Here is a 24,538-nt window from a genome sequence, read left to right as displayed (position 1 = left end):
CTGGGAGGATAGCGAAGGAGTGATCTAACGCATGCTTGGTAAGTATGAAAGCGAAAGCTCTGATTCAAATGGAGGCCATGTGTCCCCATGCTGCCACGTCCCAGCAAACTCTAGGAAGTGTCTCTTTGCAGATGTCTTTGTACAATTTACTCAGAGGCGTCTGGGCTCACGTTTAGCAATATGGGAGTTACCAGTGTCCACTTTAATCCTGTGAACACCATCACCTGCTCAAAAACCCTCTTGCCAGTGTCTACAGTAGTTTCGGGCAAAGGAGAACTGACAAATCCCCACCATCCACTTTCAGTCTAAGGACACCCAAATCCCACGCCCTAGCAGTTCCGGGATATAAGGGAGGGGTGACTCCCAAGAAGTCAAATTTGTGTGAGGTCTGGCCAGACTCCTCCAGATCACGCTGCCGGGAAGAAGGTGGGGTAGCTGGTGCCTGGTGGTGAGGGTGGAAGGCCAAAGGGCACAGAGAGACCTGAAGTCAACCATCTTTTCTCAGTTTTGCTAGTAACAGTCAGAGCTCCTTCCTAAACAGTGCCTGTTCCTCTGGGGTGGAACCGAGCCCTGAGGACACAGGTACGGTAATTCCTCAGTGTTTCGCCTCTGACCTATTTCTGCTTCTCAGCGAATCTGCAGCTATTTATTTAATTCCCAGAATCAATCAGCACAGATTAGAATTATTTGAATACTATTTGGTATTAAAATCTATTTTTCCTCTTATCTGTGACTGAAGGCAAGGTTTGGGGGTAGGCACGATGGGAAAAGAGTTCCCCAAAACACCGGTTGGTAGAATTTGGGATAATTTAATACTAATCCACAACGTTTTGAGCTTTTTTCCCCCTCTCCCCTGTCTTTTCTTTTTGTGATAGCTGCACTAGGCTGCCTCCCCAAAATAATCACACAGAAAAGCCTTTCCCTAACCGGGCTTGACATTTTGCCCAGGTTGAGAAGTGGGGTGTTTGGCCACCAGCGGAATGCTGCAAAGCTCAGCCAGCACCTTCTTGAAGACATTGGAGATGCAGTCCTCGTGACGGCCAGCCCTCCTTTGCTTCTGTTAGGAGGATGAGGGTGGTTCCCTGAACCCACCTGTCATCAGAGCACATCCCAGAAGGAACCCACTCCACCCCCACGAGGGGGCTAAGCAGCAGCAGCTTGAGTCAGATACAGGGTCGCCTCCATATTCTTCCCACTTGAGCCAAGCAGGCTCTCTTGGCCCTCAGCCCCGCCCCCAGCTGAGAATGAGGTACCACACCAGGTGAAGAGGGACATGGAACACTTTTTAATGTCAAGTCAGAGACAACCCCCTCCCTCCCCTAGCCCCCAATCCCACTTTCCCTCATCACATCCAGGACCCCTCCCCGAGGCCTCTCCCGTTCCCAGACTTCGGGGGAGGAAAAAAAAAAAAGGTTATCTAAAAACTGCATTTTCTTCTCTTTCATACACACGCACACAAAGGTGGGAAATTAAATAAAATGAACTGAGAGGATTCAATTCTCCAGTAGTCACAAAGGCATCAGAGATTCCCGTAATGGGCTAAAGCAAGTGGTTACTGACTGTTCAGCTGGTCCAGTCGCTCGCTGTTTGCTCACAGCCCCGAGGCATGACGGAGAAGTCAGGCCTCCCGGTTGGGGCCTTCGCCTCCAAGAGCCACACCTGGAAAAGATGCTGTGCCTGGTATTACTGTTTTGTTTTGTTTTCTCTTTTCACTTTTTATAAATGTCTCTGACGTGTAAATAACCCAAGAAAACAAAAAGGCAGGAGCTGATTACACAAGTACCAGTAAACTCTATCATCTTTTAGAAGATCGACACACAGCTAACGCCATATACAGCATGCAGTAATGTCTGAGAAAGGACCCTGCTGAGAAATAAAATGGCTAGAACTCTAACAAAAAAAATATATGTATATATATACTGTATAATATATGTCATCAAAAGAAGCATAGCCAACAAACTCAAGATAGAGTGCGGATCACCCTTCCATTTCTAAACAGCAGGTAGAAGCATAGTATTGTCTGCATTAAATGCCAGGAGAAGGAGAAATGTGTAGCGCTGGTGGAGATGTTGGTTAAATCGTATGTGGTTTTTTTTGGTGGATTTGACATATCCTCACCAGGGGGTTAATGCCCGGGGTGTGGTCCACCAGTTGTAAACCTAGTTAAGAAGTATACTATTTTTAATGTTTAACAAACATACTTCTCTTCACCCCTTTCATTTGTGTATTTTTTAGTCTCGTCTTGTTTTTGCACTAAATTCTAGACTCATATCAGAAAATATAATTAATAAAATTAATAATGAACCAGAATCCCTTATTATCCATGATGTCCATGTAGTAAAACGAAAACCAAAAAAAAAAAAAAAAAAGAAAGTGTAACAATATCTTTTGTGGCTGTTGATTGTGGGATTGTTGTAGCTGTCAGGCTGTCTTATTTAGTTTCCTTTTTCTTTATTTTTTTTTCTTTAATTTTGCATTTTGTAACACACACAACAGTGGCACAGTCTCTGAAAGGGGCCACAGTGGCACATCTGAGCCTGCACGACTCGCTCTGCGTTCGTCTCTGTTGAATTTGGGATGGCCGACGCCAGAATTTTCCTTGCTGGGGGTGCGTTAGAGGGCAGAGTGGCTGAGCCCGGCCCACCCTGGTCACAAACAGGTCACAATGCAGCTGCGGGTGGGTCCAAAGCCGGGTGTGCGTTCTTTCCGTTCAAAGAAAGAAAACTCAGCTGTGCCTACGGAACTGCAAGGCCTGCAAGGCGATTCGCAATTTCCCTTTGAAATGTGTTTCGCCAAAGTATTCTTTGTTTCCCCTCCCTCGAATTTGTGTCCCATTAGGCTCTGTGTCTCGGAATTTCATTTGATTCTAGCTCATAAGAAACGGGGGTGCTCTTGTTGCTGTCGGAGTTGCCGTCGCTGTGGGGTGGGTGGTTGCTGTGGCAGCAGCTTCTCCCCAGGGGGGAAGTGGCACTCACATCAAAATTTGAGGAGTAGGTGCAAGACCAGAAGAGGTAGCAGCCAGATGCAGCCCGCCCTCCTCGACGTCCCGTTGTTCACTTCGCTGACTGCGCCGGGGCCTGTGGAGAGAACACACTCGTCATGGGCTGCCTGGTCTAAGAGGGGCCATCCGTCACCTGATCTGCCGTCATTAGGCCTTGCCTCTGATGAGGCGTCCCTCTAACTGGGACACCTCATGTTCCCGCTCCATCCGTGGCAGGGGGGCCTCACTAGAAATAACCTTGCACAGCTTGGCCCCCGCAGACGCACACTGTATCACGGGGAGCCTTCCTTTGCACGAAGAAAACATGAGGCTCAGGGTCAAGTGTGCTGGTGGCCACGACTCCTTTACTGTGTTGTAACGTGCTAAGGCCATGGCTCAGGGTCAACTTCAAGACGGTGGCAGAATTAATTCACATTCTATAAAGAGCTTTGAGGAAGTGCAGCCCTTGTAGCGTCGGCGTCATCATCTGACCACTTCTGAGCAGTGCCTGCCTTGAGCACGCACGTAACCCTCCAGCTGCTCGCCCTGTTGTGCAGGGAAGGACCTGCTGGACACAGTGATCTGTCTCCCTGCTGCCGCTGCCTTGGACCCGGCGCCCGTTCTGTCGATCACTCCATCTCGGGCTGGGCACTGGGCTTCCACCTGCAGCCCTTGGCCTCTTCCCCACCTGGACGAGGTCACAGCAGCCCTAGCTCAAGTATCCCGTCCCTGAAAGGCCAGAACCAGCCCGCTGGATGTCGAGGTGGGATCAGCAAGGAAATAGGTGGCGTTGCGCTATGTACATGCAGTGAGGGAAGGCTTATGTGGACACTAGGATACAAAGCCTGCCCCAGGTACACCTGCGGGTGAGAGGAGCACCTCACCCCGGTCTGCAGCACACTCTTGGGAGACAGGACCAAATGCAGGAGACCAGAAAACCATGAGGTGCTTGAAATTTTCCAGCAGTTTCCCTACTGTTTGAAACATAAGCTTTCTAGCCAAGAATGCCCATAACAAATGGAGCCGGGGTTCATGAATAGTGCACACAAGTTTGGAGGCCCAGCTGGGTCAGTACCTACTGCAGCGGGGCACCTTGTCAGACTGGCCTTGCTCTGGAATGCTCTGTTGCGCGAAATGTAACGGAGGTATTTAAAGCTGCTTTGCCCCCTAGACCCATGTCCTCACTGGGGTCAGGAAACAAAGCCAGAACCTGCTTGCCTGACTTGCCTGCTACGCACCAGAGACACCTCTGGCTAGGGCAAGTCAGCAACAAAGCAGGCCTTTTCGATTCCATACGGGATGATTCCATCATGTCTATTCCAGAACCCCTAGCCTGGAAGCATTGCCCATCTAACTTTAATTCCTAGACCTTTGGGACAAATCTCTGTTTCTGGGGCAGTGGCTAAAGAGACGGTCATGAGCTTGAAATGGACTGGGTCTTCAATCTTATGTGTCTGTGGTGTCTGGTTCACAGTATTCTCAAGGCCGGGCAGTGCAAGTTCTCATGATGGGAAACACAAAACACACGTATTCTGCGCTCCACCCAGCTGGGAAGTAAATTTCTGGGCAACACAAAACTACAGGCGTCTGTCATGGAATGCCCTCCTTCTCCCAGTCCACAGTGGGATAGAAGGGGACAAAGGGGCACTGCTTTTACGCTCCAATGCCTTACATTTCAACTTCAGAGATGCTTATCATTTACCACTCATCACTAATTGGCTGTCTTGTGACATCTAACTAGTGTGTTTCCATGTAAACCACCATCAGGACTCCTTTTTCCACATTCCATCTCTGCTGTCCGCAGAACATTCTTTGGAACCCCCGGAGAGAAGCCACTCGCCATGCCTTCAAGGCTGAGGTGCTCTGTTCTCTCCCTAGAGGAAGCCCTGCTGCTCTGGGCCACTCCAAGATCCTTCACATCAAGACCCTTGCCCGCATCTGAGGCTGACTTCAAGCCACAAAGGTTGTTTCTGAGGCCAGCGGGCCAGCAGGCCTTTGTGCAGCCGGGTTCCATGTTTAAGTGGGGCGGGCCTGGTGGCTGCACTCTGTCTTCCCATGCACAAGGCACAGAATTCCAAGGGTGTTCTGCGGACCTGGCACATTGTGCTCCTGGCCAGACACGTGTCTGTGGGTGCCTGGCTCTCTTTCTCTTGCCTGTCTTTTGCTCTCTTGCATGCTTGCATACACAGCCTTGCAGCTCACTCCCCCACTCCCTCCAGCACATTCCCACCCTCACCCCCAGCCCTGGCTGTGGCTTGGAAGATGCCCTGTGGTAAAGGAGAAGAGAATAAATGCCAGTTCTCTGCATTCCGTGGCTCTGGGCTGCTCACCTGCACTCCCTCCTCTTGGGGCCGCCCAGCTCCGGGGAGTCTCCAGGGAGGGAAATGGAGAATGCCACAAGCCAAGCAGACAGCCCAGCGGGGACCTGGCTTCGTTACCATGTAGAAAAGTCAGAAAACCGTGTTTGCAGCCAGGGCCTCTGCAGGGCTGCACGGGAGGCGGCTGTGAGCGGGCAAACGACCCCCAAGGTACCTCACAATGGCTGGCCGCCTCTGCAGGTGCGTGCTCTGGGCACTTGTCTTTGGCTTCATTGCTAAGCCCCTAGGAGTTCCTTTGTGGCTCCGCTGCCTGCTGGGAAGCACCACAGAGAGCCTGCAGAGAGGGGTCCTGACCTGTTGTGTCAGAAAACTCTTCCCATAGAAGAAAGGCAAGGGCTACCAAGTGTGCGGGAGCCTCCTTTTGCCTGCATTGTTACCCTGGCCACGCTCACAGAGCCTCTCTGCTGCGCTCCTGTGCTAGGCCCACAGGCGACTATCACTCACTGCATGGGACCACGTCCGGCCTGCTTCCTCCCCCTCCACACGCTCTCTCCCCTCACCCTAACCCATCCTTCTCTTAGGCACGTCCAGGAAACCTGACCTGGACAAACCTGATCACAAGGAGGAGGACACAGGGGTTGACCCCTGGGAAACATCAAGACACGGGTACTCCAGTTGTCCTCTCAAAGAGGACAGCTGCATCAGCTCTCCTTTCAATTGCCATAAAAATTCACAGAGGACTGGGCCTTGCCCCCTATGGCCTTGACCCCTTGAAGTTATTCTTTATGCTAATTCCAGAGCGGTGTTTCTAGGAGTCCACATTCATCTTGATATTAACCTCTGTGATTCCTACGAACTTTGCAAAACTTCCCAGCTGCTTGGTAGAACATTCCCTACATTTTGTCATGTGCTTGCTATCTGCCTCCTCAGCCACTGTTCCTGCCACGTTTTTTTGTTTCGTGGTTTCCCCTTGCCTCCCAAGCCCATGGGCGCCACGTACACGCATGCTCACGCAGGTGTGCGTGTGTGAGCCATATTCCCTTCCCTTCCCATCCTCATACCCTGATACCCTCTGCCTGAAATGCTCTTCATCCAAATGATTCCCATTCCTTCAAGATTCCCTTCCATTCCCCAGTTACCTCCTCCAAGCAGACTTCCTTGACTTGCCTGCTGTTTTCCTTCCATAGCATCGCATACCATCTGTGTTATATTTCTCTTTATTTATCTAATACGCATTTCCTCCTCTGTGTTATAAACTCCTTAAGGGCAGGGTCTGTGTCTAACTGGGCCGATGGCAGGCAGTTAACAAATGTTTGTTGAAAGAAGGAAGGAACCAGAATGTTTTGATGCATACTGATATGTTCATGTTTACTTTGTCTCTGTGTTTTTCTTTCTAAGATTCTACTTAGAGAAAAAAGCAAAAGACCAACGGAATCAAAACAAAACAAAACACTCTTTCCCTACCTTCTGCTTTATCTCAGTTTTCACTTCCAAACACCCTTCCCCTCTTTTTCTATTTCCAATAAAAGTCACTGAAAGTTCTTACGATTGAGAGAAAGTACACATAGGAGTAAAACCATATCGATTAGGATTTTGGGAAGAGTTCTTGCATTTGGAACAGTGTCCCAGCCCCTCAAAGACACTCAGGTACGAGATGAGGATTAGTCTCTTCAGTTCTCATATGTGGAGACTTAGCCTCAGAAGGCTTAAGTGACTTCCCCAAGCTCCTTTGACTTCTATCTCCAAATACAATTTTCTTCCCACTAACTCGGGGCCGCCACTGTGTGTAACTCACACATCTTCCAAGAACAAGGAGAGGAGAGGAAGTGAGGCTATGGGGCCTGTCCCACCTGGCCACTGGAGAAAGGGGGGGCCCACACAGGCTACCCCCCACCCGCCAGCACATGAAAGAATTCCATGAGATGAGGCCCTTTTGTCCAGGCAGGTGTGGGTGCCAGCGTCCTAGGGCAGGCCCCTCTCAGCCTGCTCTGACCAGAACGGCAGCTCAACCCGTCCACCTGGTAACACGTGCCACACAGATGAGGCCTCTGGTCATCACGCAGCCACGCCTCCACTCTGTCTCGGATGCCTTTATTCCCTTTACCTCATTAGAGAGCTGTGGAGGCCTGAAGAGACTAATTACCAAGACAGTTAAGGTCTCAGAGAACTGTCAATTTATCCATCAGAAATATCCAGTGGGAATGAAAGCCTCAAATAAGACGTATTTTATTCGTAGCCAAGTGACTCACCCAAGAACCTCCCTCTTCCTTCCATGTTCCCCTCCCTCCCACCACTTCCCTTCCAGCTCCAAGTTAGAAAGAGAGAAAGAGAGAACAGGATAAGCAAAGGACAGCATGCAAGGCAAAGGTCTAAGATCACTGCATTAGAGCATCTGTGTGTGAGGAGAGGCCGGCCTGGTATGGAGCAGCCAAGACATGGAGCTATTCTGGGCCCTGGCAGGTGCTCATTAGTGCTGCCAGCAAACAGCAGTTAGACGTCTATGGGCAGAAGCTACCCAGGGGGAATGGCAGGTCCTTAGAGATAGGTTAATTGAGATTGGCACAGAGATGGCCCAAGGTCAGGGAAGGATCCCACTGGGCTGCTCCCTGAGGGGTTAGCTCAGAAGAGAAGGCATCTGGGAAGAAGGTGAAGAGTTTTGGATACCCATCCCCTACCCAGGCAGAGCTGCCTGGGAAGAAATATACCAACCTTTCCAAGGGGTCAGAGCTGTAGTTTTCACTTCTAAAAAAAATTAAAAACAAACCACTGTTAAAGTAGAAAGCAGTCAGAGGCATTTGCTTTGCCCTTGGCTCTTGCTGTCCTGACCACAGCCCAGCTCTCATACGTGCATCCCTCCACTTTGCTGGGAAGGCAGTTGCCACAAGATGGAGTGGGGAGGGGGTTGGGACAGGATATGAATGATGGTCAGATTGGATCATTGATCCAATGAGAGCCAGCACATCCATTGGTTCGTAGCAGGAGACTCAGTACACCTTGGAGCCCGAGGCCCCAAGCCAATAAATACTTCTTTGTACAACTTTCTTTCTTTGGCCGCCAGACTATCTCCTAATTAGTTGACATGTGTAGGCCTTAAGTGTAAAATGGGCTGATAACAAATGGATTATACTACAGCAATCTGAACATAGGTGTCCGTGCTACATTTGAAATATAAAACTTTGGCATATATCTACGTGTTTTACAAACCCTGTGCCAGAGGGCTCAGACCTGTGATGCCTGACCTCCCTGCATGAGTCAGACCATAGCAAGCTGGTCCAGAGGGGTAACCTTGGGCAGTAAGACCCGCACCTATGGGGCTATACTTGCACTTGCTAAGTAAGACCTGCCTGTGGAAATGTACTGGGATGCCAGCTCTTCTCTGATGATTAGACCACGAAAGAACCACACTTCACCAACTCAAACCTTGGAACAATCCACAGAGCCTTTCCTGCTAATAGTAGATGTCCTGAGTGGCCGGAAGTGGTCCAATCTGAAATATTTTACTTCCCACTTTAACTAAGGGTCTCTGCAGTTGTTCAGCCTGGATACAGAGAGGTTGCAAATCCTTTCACAACGTGTTTGCATATCAAATCAACATGATTACACTTTAAATATACTCTTATTTGTCAATTCTACCTCAATGAAGTAAAAAAAATGCATGAAAGTGATACCACTCTCTGTGCTAAGGTCCTTGCATATAGAAGGAAAGATAACCCAGATATAATTCAACCTAACCTAAACTAAAATATCTGACCAACCTGAGATGAATACATATGTATGCTTTCAAGCTCTCTATCTATTCTTTCAGGGCACTGAGATATGATATCCCTCTTGACCAAAGTGGACATAGGAACTCAGGGAAGCCACTCTGAAAAAGATGTAAGGAGAGATGTATGACCAGAGATCAAAGGCATGATTCACAGAAGATCTGACGTCAAGTCGAGGTGGTAGAGAAAAGCCAGGAGTGCTGGCGCCATGTTGTCTGTGCATGTAGTGAGGACAGTCCCTTGGAGTGATTGCTGGGGCCTCGAGACCCACCCAGAAGCAGAGGTGGGGCTATTTTCATGAAGCGTCTCACTCAGATACGACTGACTTGAGTCCCTCTGTACCAAGAAGAAGGGTGGCTGTCAGGAGGGAAGATGATGAGGGACTCGTGGAGCGATAAAGTAGTCCTAGGCCTTCAACCCCACAAACAGTGCAAATGGAGGGTACATTTTGGGGGAGGGCAGCCATAGACTGCTGGGGTGCTGGTTTAGACTCTGCTGGAGGGAGGACACAGGGGAGGGTTCTACTTGGTAGTTTGGTTTGCTGGAACTATCAGAAAGAGAAATCAATTGAAAGCATAAGTTTCCACAGTGATCTAGATACCAGTTGTGATTTTCTGTAAGGTAAAGATCAACTTCAGCTGAACTGTCCCCATCTAGCTACTCTTCTCCCTGAATCTCTAACACACACACTCCTTGAATGAAGGTCAGTAATCTTCAGTGTCCACCTCGGCAAAGGACTATTTGACATTGATCTTAAGCTAGAATGTATCCTTGAGCTTTGCCAGGTGGCGATGTTTCGAAACTTCTAATTAACTGAAATGTCCTTCCGTGCCCTTTACATCTCACCACAATGAGGGGGGAAATGTAGCCAAGATATTCTCTGTATTTACCCTGATGCTGCACTCCATCCCACTGCCTTTGACTTGGTACCAAGGAGAGAGGCAGAAATGCTAACATGTTTTCTGTATCATGCTCGAGATGGTATCACTGTTGCACCAGTTTGCAGAACTGTGGGCCTTGTTTGAGCCTTCAAAGCGAGTGCTAGCCACCCATAAGCTCATGTTTCTGAGTTCATTCTTGGCTATCAAGAAAGCAAACAAACCCTGACAATCCAAGCATGCATTTTCCTTGCCAAGAGCTTGACCGGAATTTGTGATTTTTTGTTGTTGTTGTTGCTATATTAATGAGAAGCCAGGTAAAACTGGATAAAATATTCAAAATAAAGAAAGAATGAAAGAAAAGAGAAGAAGAAAAAAAAAGAAAAAGAAAAAAGAAGCACTCCCTTTAAGCCTCTAAGTCAATATCCCCCGTCAATTCATAACGTGATCTTTTTGCCACCAAAGCCAATGCTTGCAGCTAAATCTAAGTACCTAGGTAGGCACAGGGCTTCTGTCTGATTCTAGTGGGCAGAAGAGAGCTGGTTGCATGCCAGGATGGGTATATTCGCCATCCAGGAAGAGGATGAGAGAATGCCTTTTTATACCTTCAGTATTTAGACACACGTGTCATAGAAATGCTCACTGCTGGATGGCTGGGCCTAATTAACTACCTTTAATCCTCTGCAGGGAAGAACTGATCCTCTTTCCTGCTGCAATTTTTTCCTTCTGATACACAGAGTTTACTGACTCCCCCATTCTTTAATAAGTTGGTTTGACAGTCACTGTGAGGTTCACAGGCAATAATCAGCCAACCTTTCCCAGCCCACTGATACCATCAAATCTGACTTCATGCCTAGGAGATAAAAGACAAAGGACTGTGCATGGGAAATGAACGGCTACCAAGACGCTGAGTTTGCAGTGTGGGCCGCGGCACGCTTGCCTGTGAGGGAGCTCGGTGAGGGATGGTGGCCCATCCCCGAGTCCTTATTTATCATGGCAGGAGTCCTGCACCACCAAATAGTAATATGAGAGGGTGACACGCAATCTGTTGTGCTTGCAAAAGGGGAGCAGAGAAATACTTCAAAGGTGGCAGAAAATGCTGAGGAGGAATGAAATTCTCTTATCAGAATCTCTCTAGCTCATCCAGATACTGAGTAACAAAATAGCTTAGAACTTCTCTTAAAAGCCACGTGGACCCTGTCCGTGGAAATCCATGCATTTGTATAAATCTTGTTTGGTATTTCTGAGATAAGAAGAGCATAACTTAGGGGTATTCCCTGAGAAAATAGATAGCTCTCTATTCCATGGGAGACTAGCAAAGGAGGAGGTAAAAAAAAAAAAAAAAAAAAAAAAAGAAAAGAAAGAAAAGAAAAGAAAGAAAGAAAGAACAGAACACAGATGAATGGGAGAAATGCCCCAGGTGCAAGGTCTGTTTTCTCTAAGATATTCTTCAGTTGTACAAAAGAGCCCAATAGCTATACTGAAAACCACACGAATCCAAATCTTGGCACGTTCCAGATGTCTACAATCTACAACTTCTGGCAATGACCCATTGTCCTGTATTCAACAAGAAGGATGTGGGGTTGAGAGCAGCCCAAGAAGCTTAGAAGAGAGCTGGCATATGGATTCTTTTACCCAAGTTCATTGTTACAGCGGAGAGGAGTGAGGCGGGATAGCTTTGTCTCTGCAGGTGAGCCTGGTCACAAACCGTCCTGCTCCCGCTCCCCTCCTCAACAGCCGGAAGTGCTGTTTGCTTCTGCTCTGCTGTGTTATCATTGGGTCTGGTGTGGGACAATGCCCCCTCCATCAGGTGAGTCCACCTGCAGGGATACACTAACTCCTAAGCAGCCACCAACTATTTTAAAAGCTCCTATTCCCTCTGGAAATAAAGAGCGAAGGGATCAGAATGAGCTCGGTCACTTCTGAAAGCACAGCCTGTAACACCATCTGTCTTCGCTCCAGTCCCTCCTGCCTCCCTTTTACCATTTATGGTTCGCTACTTTCCCAACGCTCTTGATTTTAGATCTGTGGATATCACTGCACCAGGGTTCAATAAACATAAGTTGAATCATGAATTGGACCTGAATGCTTCCATTGACTTCACTTTCACTTTTTACTCCTTTGTTTCATTTTCCTGTTTGTGGTGTATCACTATAGTACCCTACCTTACTAAGGTGAAGAATGCAGCCCTGGATTTTTTTGTGATAAAAGTATTTTTCCTCATCTGTCAAACAGCTTCCCATGCAATTTATCTCTTTCCATCTCCTTCCCCACCCTGCAAGTCTACCGCCAGCCTCTGACGAGTGTTCGGCGGCCAGATGGGAAGGGATGTGGGGGGATGGGTGTGGGGGCAGGTGGGAGGAGAAAGGTCAGCGAATTGGGGCGGCAGGTGGGCAAAACCTCACAGCTGCCTTCCTGCTGGGCCACCCTATGGTCAGCCCTGTCCTTCAGAGGAGCACAGAAGCACACTCGGCATGGGTTCAAATCCACCACTCGGCCAGGCTCACCGCTGCCCAAACACTCAGGCACAGTCCTAGTGAACCAGCTCCGCTCGGTTTGTGGACCTTCGTGAGTCACTTACGGTCGGCTAGTGGGCCTTGAGGAAGTCGGAAGGCGGTGCAAACATGAGCAGGAGAGGCAGGAGCTGTATATGGGGAAAGGCTTGAAGTGGGATAGGACGTCAAGGGGCTGGGGAGAAGAGCTTTGACGCTCTGACGTGGCACCGAGGGAAATTCCTGCCTTTCGGTCTGCATCTGGAGATTGGACTGGAATGATTAAAAATGCACCTGGCAGTTTCCCAAGCCTTTGTACTATGTAGTTTCAGCCGAATGTTGGAACGACTCTAAAGTAGATACGGCAGATCAATTCTATTTTATAGAAGAGGAAATTGAGCCTCAATAACGTTTAGCGACTTGCTCAAGAGCACAGAACTGCTAAATGTCAGGCTCTGCACTGGACCTCAGTGGCATCCCACTCCAGGTCACTGCTTGCAGACTGTCATGCGTGCTGCGCCCTGCCTCCCTGCCTTTCTCAGAGAACCTTGCTTTGAACCAGCTGATGCATTTTAGGGAATACTTAAATCTTCACGCACACAGTGTTGCTCAGGGCCCATTGATAGGGTTCTTGCTCTGAAAACGGCTCGGGGGGTTGGACTGTCTTCCTACTGGTTCAGACTCATGCTCTCTACCTTTGGCCTTCACACAGATCTCGAGGCTTTGCGAGGTTAATGGTGTTTCTTTTTTTTCCCCGCACCTGGCCCTTCAGGGGAAGCGTGGGCAAGGTGTGAGCAGAGACAGGAGAGCTACCCTTGGAGCTCCAACAGCGCCAGTGACTGCCCGAGCTTCGGAGACCATCCTCTAAGCAACCTCACAGAGAGTAATACGGGGTGGGGGAGGGGAAAGGGGGGCTCGGGGAGAAAGGAGAGGGGAGAAAAACCATAAAGCAAGGGGGATACTGACCTTGCAACAAAGTTGAGCTTGTAGGCTCATTTAGTTCTAAATCGGGTGAGGGACATACAGGAGAGAAAAATGAAAACAAAGACATTTATTATATACAGCCGCTATATATTTGTCATATATAGTTTGTATACTGCCTTTCACATACAGTTCTGGGGGAATGGATAAATAAGGGAAGACACAAAAACCAAAGGTGGTAGGACAAGATGCAGCATGAGAAACACTAACGTGCCTTATGTTTCCATCCTTGGACGTGATGGTTGGAAAGTGAGGGAGCTGACCCCTCCTATATTTCCCAGAGTTGTGCTGAGCTGGGGGACTGAGCTGGTAGCAAAGGACCAAAGTTCCTTTCCAGATGAGGTTTCTGTCCCACATCTTACCCCCAGTGTCTCACTTTGGGAGACCAAGTTCAGGAATTTCTGGTCCCACGGCACCACAGTAGGAACAAGATAGCCCCAAGAACCACCATGATTCAGCGTTCTAGGGGCCCTGCAATCCCCGCCATCTTAGAGAGCAGGTGCTCAGGACACTATTGGTTCATGATGGGAAGGATGACCCTGCTCCATTTGGATGCGGCCATGATGGAGCCTCCCTGCGCAGCATTCCTCACTTTCCGACGTTCAGGTCATGTGATGAGGGCACACGGTTTGTATGAAAGTTGGTGGCAAAATGGTGATAATGCAGCTGGCTTGTCATGATGCTATAGGACAATGGACTGCATCACAAAGTTCACGGATTTGTGTAACACAAATGCCGCTTTCCCATCGCCCCAGTCTGCTTGATGGGTCTGGGCTCGGGGTCTGCTGATAATGGGAGATGACATGGACGCCTCCAGGATAAGTTTGTATTTGTGATTGGTGGTGGGCCTCCATCTTGACTTTTGGGGCTGCCGTGTCTGGACTAAACCTCGGCAAGAGCCAATGGGGTGGAAACACCCACCTTGCACATTAATGACATTTGGCTAGTTCCTCAGGACTATGTCAGCCACGGGCATTTCGGTGATGAGCTCCTCACAAATGGTCTCTCATTTGAGGTGAAAATTGCTTTCTGTTGGATTAAATTTGGAAAACGCTCCATGCTTTTTCTCCCTCTTAGAGACTTAGCATGTAAAGAAAAGCTCAGAGATTTCCACATTAAAGAACATTCCCACGTGTACCCCATTCATCTTGGTTGACCCAGTCTTTCTAAACTTATCTGAATACATATTATCATTTTTCCATTTTTTTTTTTAAGAGAATCCTGGACTCCAGAGAGCTGGCAATTGGAGGAGCGTCTCAATGGCACACAGGGTGAATACAGACAGACCGACGGTGGGGAGGCAGAGGTTCTAATTGCAACACAGGGGTCTGCCGAGAAGAGCAGATTTATGGCACATGCCTCACTGCATTCCTTGTCACAAACGCCAGCTATTTCACTCTCGAAGTTTGTGCCTTCTCCCTGTTCTCATCTTCAGATGGCTTAAGGGGAAGAGGCCAGGGAATTAGAGAGTAGTGATAAAGCCAATTGCAAAACCATGTCATGCATCCAAATCAGAAGAGCGAGGAGGTCCGTGGAGGAGGAAGACTGGGATGAGTGCTGCTGTGGGAGGAGGGCAGGCCTGGGGAGGGGTGGACGGCACGGCTAGGAGAGCCTCAGGTTTGCAAGGCCAGGGAAGGAGGGGTCTGCCCCTTTATAATCCTGGCCCTTCTGTTTCTGCTGACAGACACCTGCCAGAAAGCCAGGAAGGCCTGACAAATGTGAGGGGCAATTATGACTATCCCTGTGTGAGAGATGTCAGACAGATCAATCACTCTAATCACAGCTCTGCCCATTCTGAGCTACCAGCTCTGGGATCAAGGGCAGCCTTCCCCTTCCCAGCCCCCTTGGATAAAGCTGGGTTTTGTTTTATGCGCTGGATAGAAGGGGGGCCGAATGTGATTTGGAAGCCAAGATGGGACAATGGAGCCGCACAGGCAGGTTATTTGGGGCAGGCCAGATGCAATGTGCTGTGGAAGGATGTGGTAGGGGCTGGGGGCGAGGGTGAGGTAATTGAAGCTATGGGTTTTCCAGGAATTCTCAGAGTAAAAAGAATTTATGTTCTTGCTAATTATCTGCTACCTTCCTTGCTTTCCCTCACCATCATATTCAAGGCTGCTTGCTACCATGGGAGACTAGGGGAATGGATTTGAAAAATTCCAAGCTACCTGAGCTTGTGAGGGTACGGAGGAATTTTCCCGCAAAAGCAACCAGAAACTCACCCTGCGGCCTGCAGGGTGAATCTGGATCTACCAAGGGATGCAAGTCACCCCTGGACACCTGGAGTCCTGGCGGATGACACAGACCTACACATCAGCTCACTTCCGAGCGTGGCTGTTTGAGACATCCGGGGTCTGCAAGGAGCTTGTCTGTTTGCTTTCTTTACTTGCTCCCGGCACCAATATAGATGCCAGATAAGGAAGGAAGGAAGCGCAATCTGCTGTGCCCATATCAGTCCTTCAATAAACCGTTGTTTAATGAATTAATGCATGAATGACCATGTGACTTCTGTCAGGATGGTGGCTTGGCTGAACCGATATATCTTAATCCAGTCAGACAACACCCTTTGACACAAATGAAGAGCTGGGGAAATCCTCATTTCCTTTGTGAATTCTCCCTCCGAGGCTAATATTCAGGACCCCAAGGCCCATGATTCTACTTTTACAAACGGAACCCAGTTTCTCCTATGTCCCAACAGCCAGGAAAAGGTTCAGAAATGGTAACATTTTACACGGCTCTAGTGAACGAAGTATTGAAATAGTAAATGTTCCTCTCCAAGTGCTTTGCTATTATGCCCAGTTAGAACCGCCGCCCCCACCCCATCCCTAGTCAGCTGAGGAGCTCTTGAACAGAAAAAATTAAATGTCACTTCATCATTGCCCACTACAAAATGAAGCATGAACAGTCTTTCTCATTTTTTTCCCTCCTACCGATCCCCAACCATGCACTAGCGCTCCCTCTCTCTTTTTTTTTTTCTCTCTCTCTCCCCCTCCTCTCTTTTCTAACTCACCCCTACCCAGCTTCTCCTGATTCTCTTACACTTGCCACCTCACCCGGGCTGTTCCTTCTGACTCCTTCTGTCCCACAGGACCCTTTCCTGCTTTCACTGCCCAGCTCAGGGCTCAGTCTTACCAAAGAGCGTGATGCTGGCATTGGTGTGGCCCAACTTATTGGAGGCCACACAGGTGTAGTTCCCATAGTCGTGCTCTGAGACATTGAAGAAGATGAGTTTTGAGAGAAAAGGTCTGTTTTCCACTTTGACCCCCTTCTTTCCTTCAACCAGTCTGAGACCAACAAGAGAGAGACAAAAAAGGAGAAAAAAGGAGTTGGTTATATTTTTCTCATAGGAGGAAGACAGACTCTGGAACTAATGATCTTCTTATTGCCCCCTTCTTGACATCATGATGACTACTTTTTCCCCCACTCAGCTAATGCAATTCACACATACATAATGACACATAATTGTATTTCTCTATTTTTATGCATGTGCCTGGAGACACTCCTGACACTACACAGATATTCACCAAGTTCTCTGAAGGCAGGTGCCTTCAACACATCGAATGTGCCAACCGTGTGACATTCAGACAGTAGGTTCTCCAAGTGTGGACTTAATTGATGTTGATGATATGGCTAATGAACATGATGATGATGGAAATCATAAATAATTTTTAAAAAACCCTCAATCTTCAAAGAGAAGAGCTTGAGAGTTTTGAAAGAACAAAGTGTTTCCAAGGACCTGAGTGATAAATGTTCTCTTAGGAACTTGAGGCATTCTGCAGATAATACCTCATTTTTCTTGGTGAACAGAATACAAGAATCAGGGATCACTTTTACAGCAGGGTACTCTGAAGGGCTTGGGAGAGGTGGTCTGCCCAGAGTATTATAATAAGTCGGTCTGGAAAGGATCATAGATTCCTTAGAGTCTGACCGTATAGAGCCTTGTCAGTCTCCCTGAGCAATCCATTATGGTAGTCCAATATGCCACAAGGGCTAGCACTGGTGGTAGAGGCCACTAAAGAAAGGCCACAGAGGGTGAGTGGGGAAAACAGATATACCTGCTAGGGCCATAGACACCACTACTGGGCAGATGGAGAGGGTAGGGAGAACACTGCTAGGGGCTGGTGGGGTCATATACTCTATTTCAGGATGCTGTCAGCAAAAATTCTTACTGCCATAGCATGTCTACATGGAAATTATGACACCAACCCTCTTCCTTTTAAAAACTCTGGAATGTCCTATTTCAGAGAATGGGCTTTAAGCCAACCTTTTACTTTCCCTGAAATAATTTGTCTTGCTTGCCCAGAAGCTGAGCCTATGCTATAGGAAAGATAAATGTAAGGGGGAAGAATCCTTCTGAATGGAAGATCTCAGAAAACATGGTTCAGGGCTTGTCTGGGGCAGGATGTGTAGGAAGTAAACAATGTCAAGACACAGGGGACAGGAATTGGGGCCAATGGCTGGTTTTGGAGTCATCAAACTGAGAAAGAAAATATTCAAGGCAGAATGGGAAGTGAATCCCAGCAAGAAAGACAGTGATGAGAAAACACTCCATAAACTATAAAATGTTATTCAATATACTATATTTCTGTTGAGTCAGACATCATGATCTCCTGCCTGTCCCTGGGTCCCAACGTGTTTTTGGCACACAGGACAGCTGCGTTGTCATCACCTGAAGACACTGTCTGTGTAGGACTACAGAACGGTTCTCTCCACCACCCCAACCCAATCAGAAGAGAAAGCCAGGCTCTGGCTTCAGTTCTCCTGCAACATCTGTCTCTTGGGAAGTCAGAAGGTTGGCTGGAGGAACTTGCTTGCTTTTCATTATGCAGATTTTCCTCTGGGAGCCTTTCTGTCTCATAAGCTGAGGGCAGTGAACTGGCCTGAGTCCATGGACTTCATTAAAATGTGAGCACTGTAGGAACTGAAGGAGGCATCCGGCTGTGATGCCAGACGCCGCTGTTCTATTTCCAGCTTGTTATGTAGATATTGATCCTCTAGGGGGTGCTGTCCAAAGAAGGCTCTACAAGCCCACCCACCAGGAGGTTTTCCAGAGCTCCTCAAGTGTATTGATCCCATTTGCCATTTTGACGCCATTCCTGGGCTGGGGAGGAAGCCTTCACATCAGATCCAAGCTGTGAATTAGATTTCAGCTCTGCAGTGGGGAGAGACACTTATCCGAAGCAGGTTCCTGCTTGACAGCTCTGAAATGTCTTTAGCTAAAAGCAGGGTGGGGTGGCGAGCAGCGCTTTGCAGCACTTTGCAGCTTCTGGGATGACACACTTGCTGTTTCTCTGTGTGGTCACACATTTCCCCATCCCATAACGCTCCCAGGCTACAGGTTTTTAAGGAACCTGAGGCTTTTCATTGGTTCATGCCCCCGTGGATGGGTGGCTCTTAGTAAGTATAGCATCCCATTTCTTCTCCCTTTGATTGATGACACACACAGGGGCGCACAGTTGTGTAGTGCTAGGACGCAGACAAAAGAGGCTTCTACAGTAAATTTTGAGAAAACTGCCTGTCCCCATCATACAGACTCCTTTGATTTGCCTCGGAAGTCCGCTCATGTCCCTGGAAATGGAGCTAGGGCAGAGCTGCTCTTTCCTGCAGGGGGTCCCGTCTGGAGGAGGTTGCCTGCCAGCCTGCCAGGAGGGACTCACAGCAACAAGGACCTTGGAACCAGAGCTGTTTTTGCTGCACTGGGTGGCAGGAGGACAGACAACTCCACTCAGTGGGAGAACACGGGAAATAAATAAATGAGGAGCACATGGAAAGCTGACCAGAATCATTTAAAGGGAGAAAGGAGCCCCCATGAGAAGAGCTTGGACAGCAGAGGAATCAAGGCTGCCTGAGCCAGGGGTGTCTGAAACCCCACTGTGGGGAGGCAATCGGGCTTTCTCCTCCTGGGAAAATAACGCATACACAGCAGCCCCTCTGACGACACCAAGGGTACAAAGCAGGGCTGTCTTTTCATTTTTTTCTCACCACTGGCCATTTCTGCCTATGGCTGGCTCTACTTTCCTCCATGTATTTTAAGATCTCACTTTCCCTACTACCCATCACCAGTCTATCCCATTCCCCCACCCCCTCCCCTCTGAAGCCCTCAGTTTGTTGAGGGTAGTAAGGAGGGCACGTATTGCATGGTGCACTGGGCGTTATACGCAAGTAATGAATCATCAAACTTTACATCAGAAACCAGGGATGTACTGTATGGTGACTAACATAATATAATAAAAAAACATTTAAAAAAATCTCACTTTCCCCTACATTTTTGCTTATATCTTTTTCTCCCACCGAGAATTTAAAAAAATAAGATGCATCTGATTAGGCGAAGACTTGGATAATTGAAGGTTCAGGACCTGGCCGTACAGCTCCATGTTTTTTGTTCTTGTTTTTTTTTTTTTTTTTTTTTTTTCTGGATACTAGACTTTCACCTAGGAGGTCCTTCAGCGGGAAGGCGGAGGGAAAAGGGAAACAAGACTTGCAAGAGAAATGCTTATTTATTAGGGAAATGGTACTCCCTTCAGCTTGATTCTGAGTTCTTAGAAGAAGGGGGAAAGACAGCTTTTTCTTCTTATCTCTTCATGTGTTTGCTTTTCTTCCTTCTGCCTCACGTCTTTCATCTCTAAAATGGGCCAGATGAATAGGATACACCTTGCCAAGTTGCTGCTAGGCTTTGTACTTCAAGATGGAAAAGCACTGCTTCTCATTTGGAAGGATTATGATCAGACGCGGTGAAGCTTACAATGGAGTCACGTGATTCCGAGACTGGGAGAGCTTTTGGTGTCTGACCGACCTCATAAAGAAGGGCACCCAAGGCGTGCTGGAGATGTTCTAAGTAGTGCGGGCAACAGTTGGGTCACTGCTGGCCTGGACCCACTCCGTGTTCCCCGTCCCGCAATCCCTCTTGGGCTGTTTTTCTTCCCAGCTTCTCAGCCCCTGGAATGCCTTCCTCCTCCCAGCCATATGCACCTCGGACAGTGTTGCGTCACCCCCTCCCCATTTTTATCAAAGCATTTGGAGCACAGACAGCTCTTGCACATTTATTCGTTGTTCATCCACCTTAAAATAGCTCTTTGATCACAGTAATTGTCATGTTCCCGGGCTGTTTTGAGCCGCTGAACCTTGTGCTAACTCGCCATTTGATAACTCCTCGCAATGACAATCTTCCCTGAATCACAACAGATACCCCGATGATGGCTGCAACAATGAGAGGGAAGGGAATAGTCGCCTTTCTTTTCTTTTACCTTGAAAGAACAACCCGGGCACAAAGGTAGGGCTAAATCCGGTCACGGACTCTTTTATCCACCACCACCGAGGGTATCCGGAACTGAACTGGAAACCCGCTAACTTGTTGGCCACTCCCAGCGCCCCGTGAACATTCCCAGCTTCTTAATGCACGCCTGAGAGTGTGTTAAAAATAGCTTCAGGCAGAACACATTATTTTCTTGCCCTATAACAAAATTCACAGGCCTTGCAATGCTTCTGGTGGCCCTTCTTGGAGATTTTGCTTTCCTAAAAAACATGTTTTCTTTCAAGCCCGTCGATTGGCGGGGGCTAACTCTGCATGGAAACATTAAAAACAGAACTGGAAATCATGAATAATCAGAAAATATCCCCTCCCCAACCTTGCTAGCTAGTTGGAACTAGAAGAAGACTGTTCAGGGATTCATGTGTAAACATCTGGAAACAGAAAGCTGGAAAAACTTTCTTCTCCTTGGGGGCAGAGGGGGTAAGGAGGGAGGCTTTACCTTTTGTCGTCCTTGTACCACTGGAATTCTGCGGAGGGAACAGCTGAGGCCTCACACTGCAGTGTTCCCTTCTGTCCCACGGGGACGCCTGTCCCCTTAGCTTCTGAAATGTACGGCGGGTCTGCAGAGAGAAGATGTGCTGTAGCATTTTAAAACGCATCCTAAAACGGGTCAGGTTGCCTCATTCACTGGTTTTGGTGTTTACTCCCTCCTCTACCTCTGCTTGCTCGAGCTGACAAATTGAAACAGGAACTGAGCCTGGGAGTGAGACCATTCAACACAGTGCTAAGGAAAAGCTTGTCTTCCTAGCATGTATGGCTGCTGTTTCCCTCTGTGCAGAGGTGGAATGACCAGGTATTGAGGCATATTTCCTGTTTAAACTTCTTAACTCTCATAGGAGAATGCCAGCCCATCAACCCTACACTCCTTTAATCAGCCTTATAGAATTTCTGCACACCGGGTTCTTGCCAGTCTATAACCTCGAACCATTCAATTCCCATCAAAAGCTCGGTTGTAAGAAATAATATTCATGGAGAATAGCCTGAAGCATAGACAGATCAGTCATTCTTCCAGGCATCCTAAAATGGATCCCCAAATCCAGCCAGACCAAACTAGACCTATAAAGTTGGCCTGTGTTCATTTGAAGTCTTTACCTAACTACCCTTGGCAATTCCAACAGTTTGCATTGAAGTGCATTATGAAAAACAGCCACAATAAACTTGGCATTTTATTTATTGCAGAAATACCGCGTGTGATGTTGACTATATCTCAAAGTGATCTATTTGTGGAGACACTAACGAGAAATTTCTTTGGGGTCTCAGTACCAGGAAAAGCAGTGTTTCTCCCAAGCAACGGGTTTCCTTTCATCTTAGGGACATAAACCTTAAAGCAGATGATGTCTCCCCGCTTTGATTTCACAACTCAAAGCCAAATTCTGCACCTGCACCTACCCTCCTTGAGGTATATATTTCCCGTGTTCATTTATCCCTAGCGTTCACTTATTGTCCTAAAGAGGTTTTCCTTCTGTGCACATCTCCTTACTTTCCAGGTTAATTTTTATTAACTGCAAGTCATTTCAAATCCCTTTAAAAAAATCGGTAGTACACATTTTGGTATAAAAAACGGTGGCATTGTTGTAACTATTTCCTTGCTTCTTAAAGCGCTGGGTATTAAGTAGGTTCAAATTATAACAGAAAGCAAAATATTAAAGAATGAATAATCACCAAGGCACAATATTCTTCCCACACCTCCACCCCCAAGTTTTGAAAGGGAAAGGCTTCTTGTCTGCTGGTTTAGTTCTTGGGTTCTATCCTGTTGTAAGACTTCCTGAAATAAGCACAGCAGAGAAAACTTTCAAAATGTCATACAGAACTGAGTCAATGTATACTATACGGAAGCAAGAGGAGAGAGCGTGAGAGACAGGTGGGGAAGTGGAGGAAGCTCAATGTCAGAGAGAATCTGGGTGGCTGATAAGAGAAAATGAGGGGTCTAGAGCAGCGATTTCCAAACTTTTTGGATTCTGTACTTCTGTTATTCAAAATCAGGTTTTGAGCTACATCCTCTAATATGTGCATGTTTATTTATATTTACATTATGAATGTGTACTTTGTACATCAACATATGTAATCACAAAAGTATGAGATCACATAAGTATACCATCAATATGTACCATAAATTTCCATAAATATATAATAAATTTCCTTTATACACCTGGTATTTTGTTCCCCACTATGGACATGACTGGGCTAGAGAGGGAGGAGCTAGGAAACAGTACGAACAAAGTATGGGAAAAATTGGGATTCGAAGATGCATTTCTATAAATTATGCATCAAAGGCCATTTGATGATCTTCCAGAAATATAAGTCAAGCTTGGGATTATATTAAATTACTTTCAGCTGCATTTTTTTTTTAAAACTAGAATTTGGAATTGTTTCTCTTGAAAGCAGAGAATGGACAATGCTACGGCACTATTTCCCATCCTGAGTCAGCAGCTGGCTCTGTGATCCAGCTCTTTGCTGTGGCCATGACAGCAGCCAGGCTCACGCACACACAGGGTGGAGGTTCCTGAGACCACTTACAGTTCACGGTGACCTTTACTCTCCGGACCACTGGTGCAGCCACATCATTGGAGGCACTGCACTCATAGTCCCCCGACTGCTCCCGCGTGATGCCCTGGATTTCCAGGTATTCGTCTTCACTCACAAAGCCCACGGCTGCAGGAGAAGGTATGGTGAGAAGAAAAACAAAACACCAAAGGTATAAACTTAGAAAACAAAGTATAAAATGGTTATGTCTGCAGAGAATTGTGCCATTTCCAAGTTTCGATTCTTGGGAACGATGCCCATTCTCCTTCCCCCACTCCCAGCCCTTCTACTGCTTCCATCATTAACTTTCCTTTAATTCCCCAGTGGACCAGCTGAAATGTTTGTGCCCCTACCTAGGCTGAACACAGAGCCTGGAGAATTACTGGTCCTCGAGAAGTGATTTATAATTTTGACATTTACACTGCCCAAATCTTACCAAGCAGTGGGGCTCTGGGATCTAAGTTAGGCACCATAGGTGAATATTAACTCTTTCTGACTTCAGGATATCATTAAGGCTGAACCTTGAAATCTAGGGCTGATCACTGCATCCTAGACCATGAGTTAATTAAAAACATCACACTAGCAGTTACACACACACACACACAAGCCACGAAAGGCAGTGGAGACACTGACAAAATAAACCTAAACCCTTGCTTTTAGATTTAGACACTCAGTAAGATAAGCGAAGAACAGTTTCCTAAACTTTGATCTGCTAGGGCTCTCGTGTGGCCGATCCTGAAGACAAACCAACAACAAGGACACCACACTTCCACACAGATACGGAAGGAAGTCAAGAGCAAGAAGAAACAGCGGCAAATCTTATCCTGTCATGTCGCCACGCTGAGACGCAGTTTCTCTGTTGAAAAATTATGAATAATAATAACCACCCTCTACCTACCGGTTCCTACCTGAGCACTGGCCATGAGCATTGGCTTATGGAAGCCATAAGGTTAAAGCCGAGAAGACTGATTTCACAGTCCTCTCCCTTAGTCACGGTCAACTTCAGCCTACTCGCGGAAAGGCGAGGGAGGACAAAAAGAGCTGCTCACATCCCAGCATCATTCCGCCTTCTCCGTTAAGTAAAGAGAGTTAGCGTGATGATATATAGTTATCGTGTAAACTGGGATACTTTTAAGAGTAAAAGGGGGACTAGTAATAGTTACTCTGGGACAGTAAGCATAAGTTGAGACTAGACTGTCCCTGGCAACTGAGAGACAGTTCGCAGGCATGTTGTACATACAGTTCTATTACCTCCACGGGGTTGTTGGGGTAACAGATGAAAACGTATATACACGG

General features: G+C 47.5%; 1 protein-coding gene across 6 annotated transcripts in view; it reads right to left on the bottom strand.

Moving 5' to 3' along the window:
* Window positions 1–2,434: 2,434 nt before the first annotated feature.
* NTM (neurotrimin) overlaps window positions 2,435–24,538 on the bottom strand; it is a 927,363-nt gene continuing 905,259 nt past the window's right edge. For 2 of the 6 annotated variants that reach the window (XM_057316613.1, XM_057316614.1), the window contains 7 exons: window positions 23,237–23,371; window positions 21,159–21,279; window positions 16,543–16,694; window positions 13,399–13,434; window positions 12,522–12,584; window positions 8,008–8,040; window positions 2,435–3,077 (listed from right to left, as the gene is read on the bottom strand). In XM_057316613.1, coding sequence (XP_057172596.1) covers window positions 2,977–3,077; window positions 8,008–8,040; window positions 12,522–12,584; window positions 13,399–13,434; window positions 16,543–16,694; window positions 21,159–21,279; window positions 23,237–23,371 — 641 coding nt within the window. In that variant the 3' untranslated portion in view covers window positions 2,435–2,976. The remainder of the gene's footprint in view (window positions 3,078–8,007; window positions 8,041–12,521; window positions 12,585–13,398; window positions 13,435–16,542; window positions 16,695–21,158; window positions 21,280–23,236; window positions 23,372–24,538) is intronic. The other 4 variants (XM_048217123.2, XM_026505378.3, XM_057316615.1 and 1 more) reach the window with 3 other exon arrangements.

The sequence above is a fragment of the Ursus arctos genome, unplaced genomic scaffold (assembly GCF_023065955.2).
Source record: "Ursus arctos isolate Adak ecotype North America unplaced genomic scaffold, UrsArc2.0 scaffold_22, whole genome shotgun sequence".
In the NCBI taxonomy this organism is placed as follows: domain Eukaryota; kingdom Metazoa; phylum Chordata; class Mammalia; order Carnivora; family Ursidae; genus Ursus; species Ursus arctos.
Note: the sequence above shows the minus strand (reverse complement) of the source record. Positions and strands in the feature narration are given on the sequence as shown.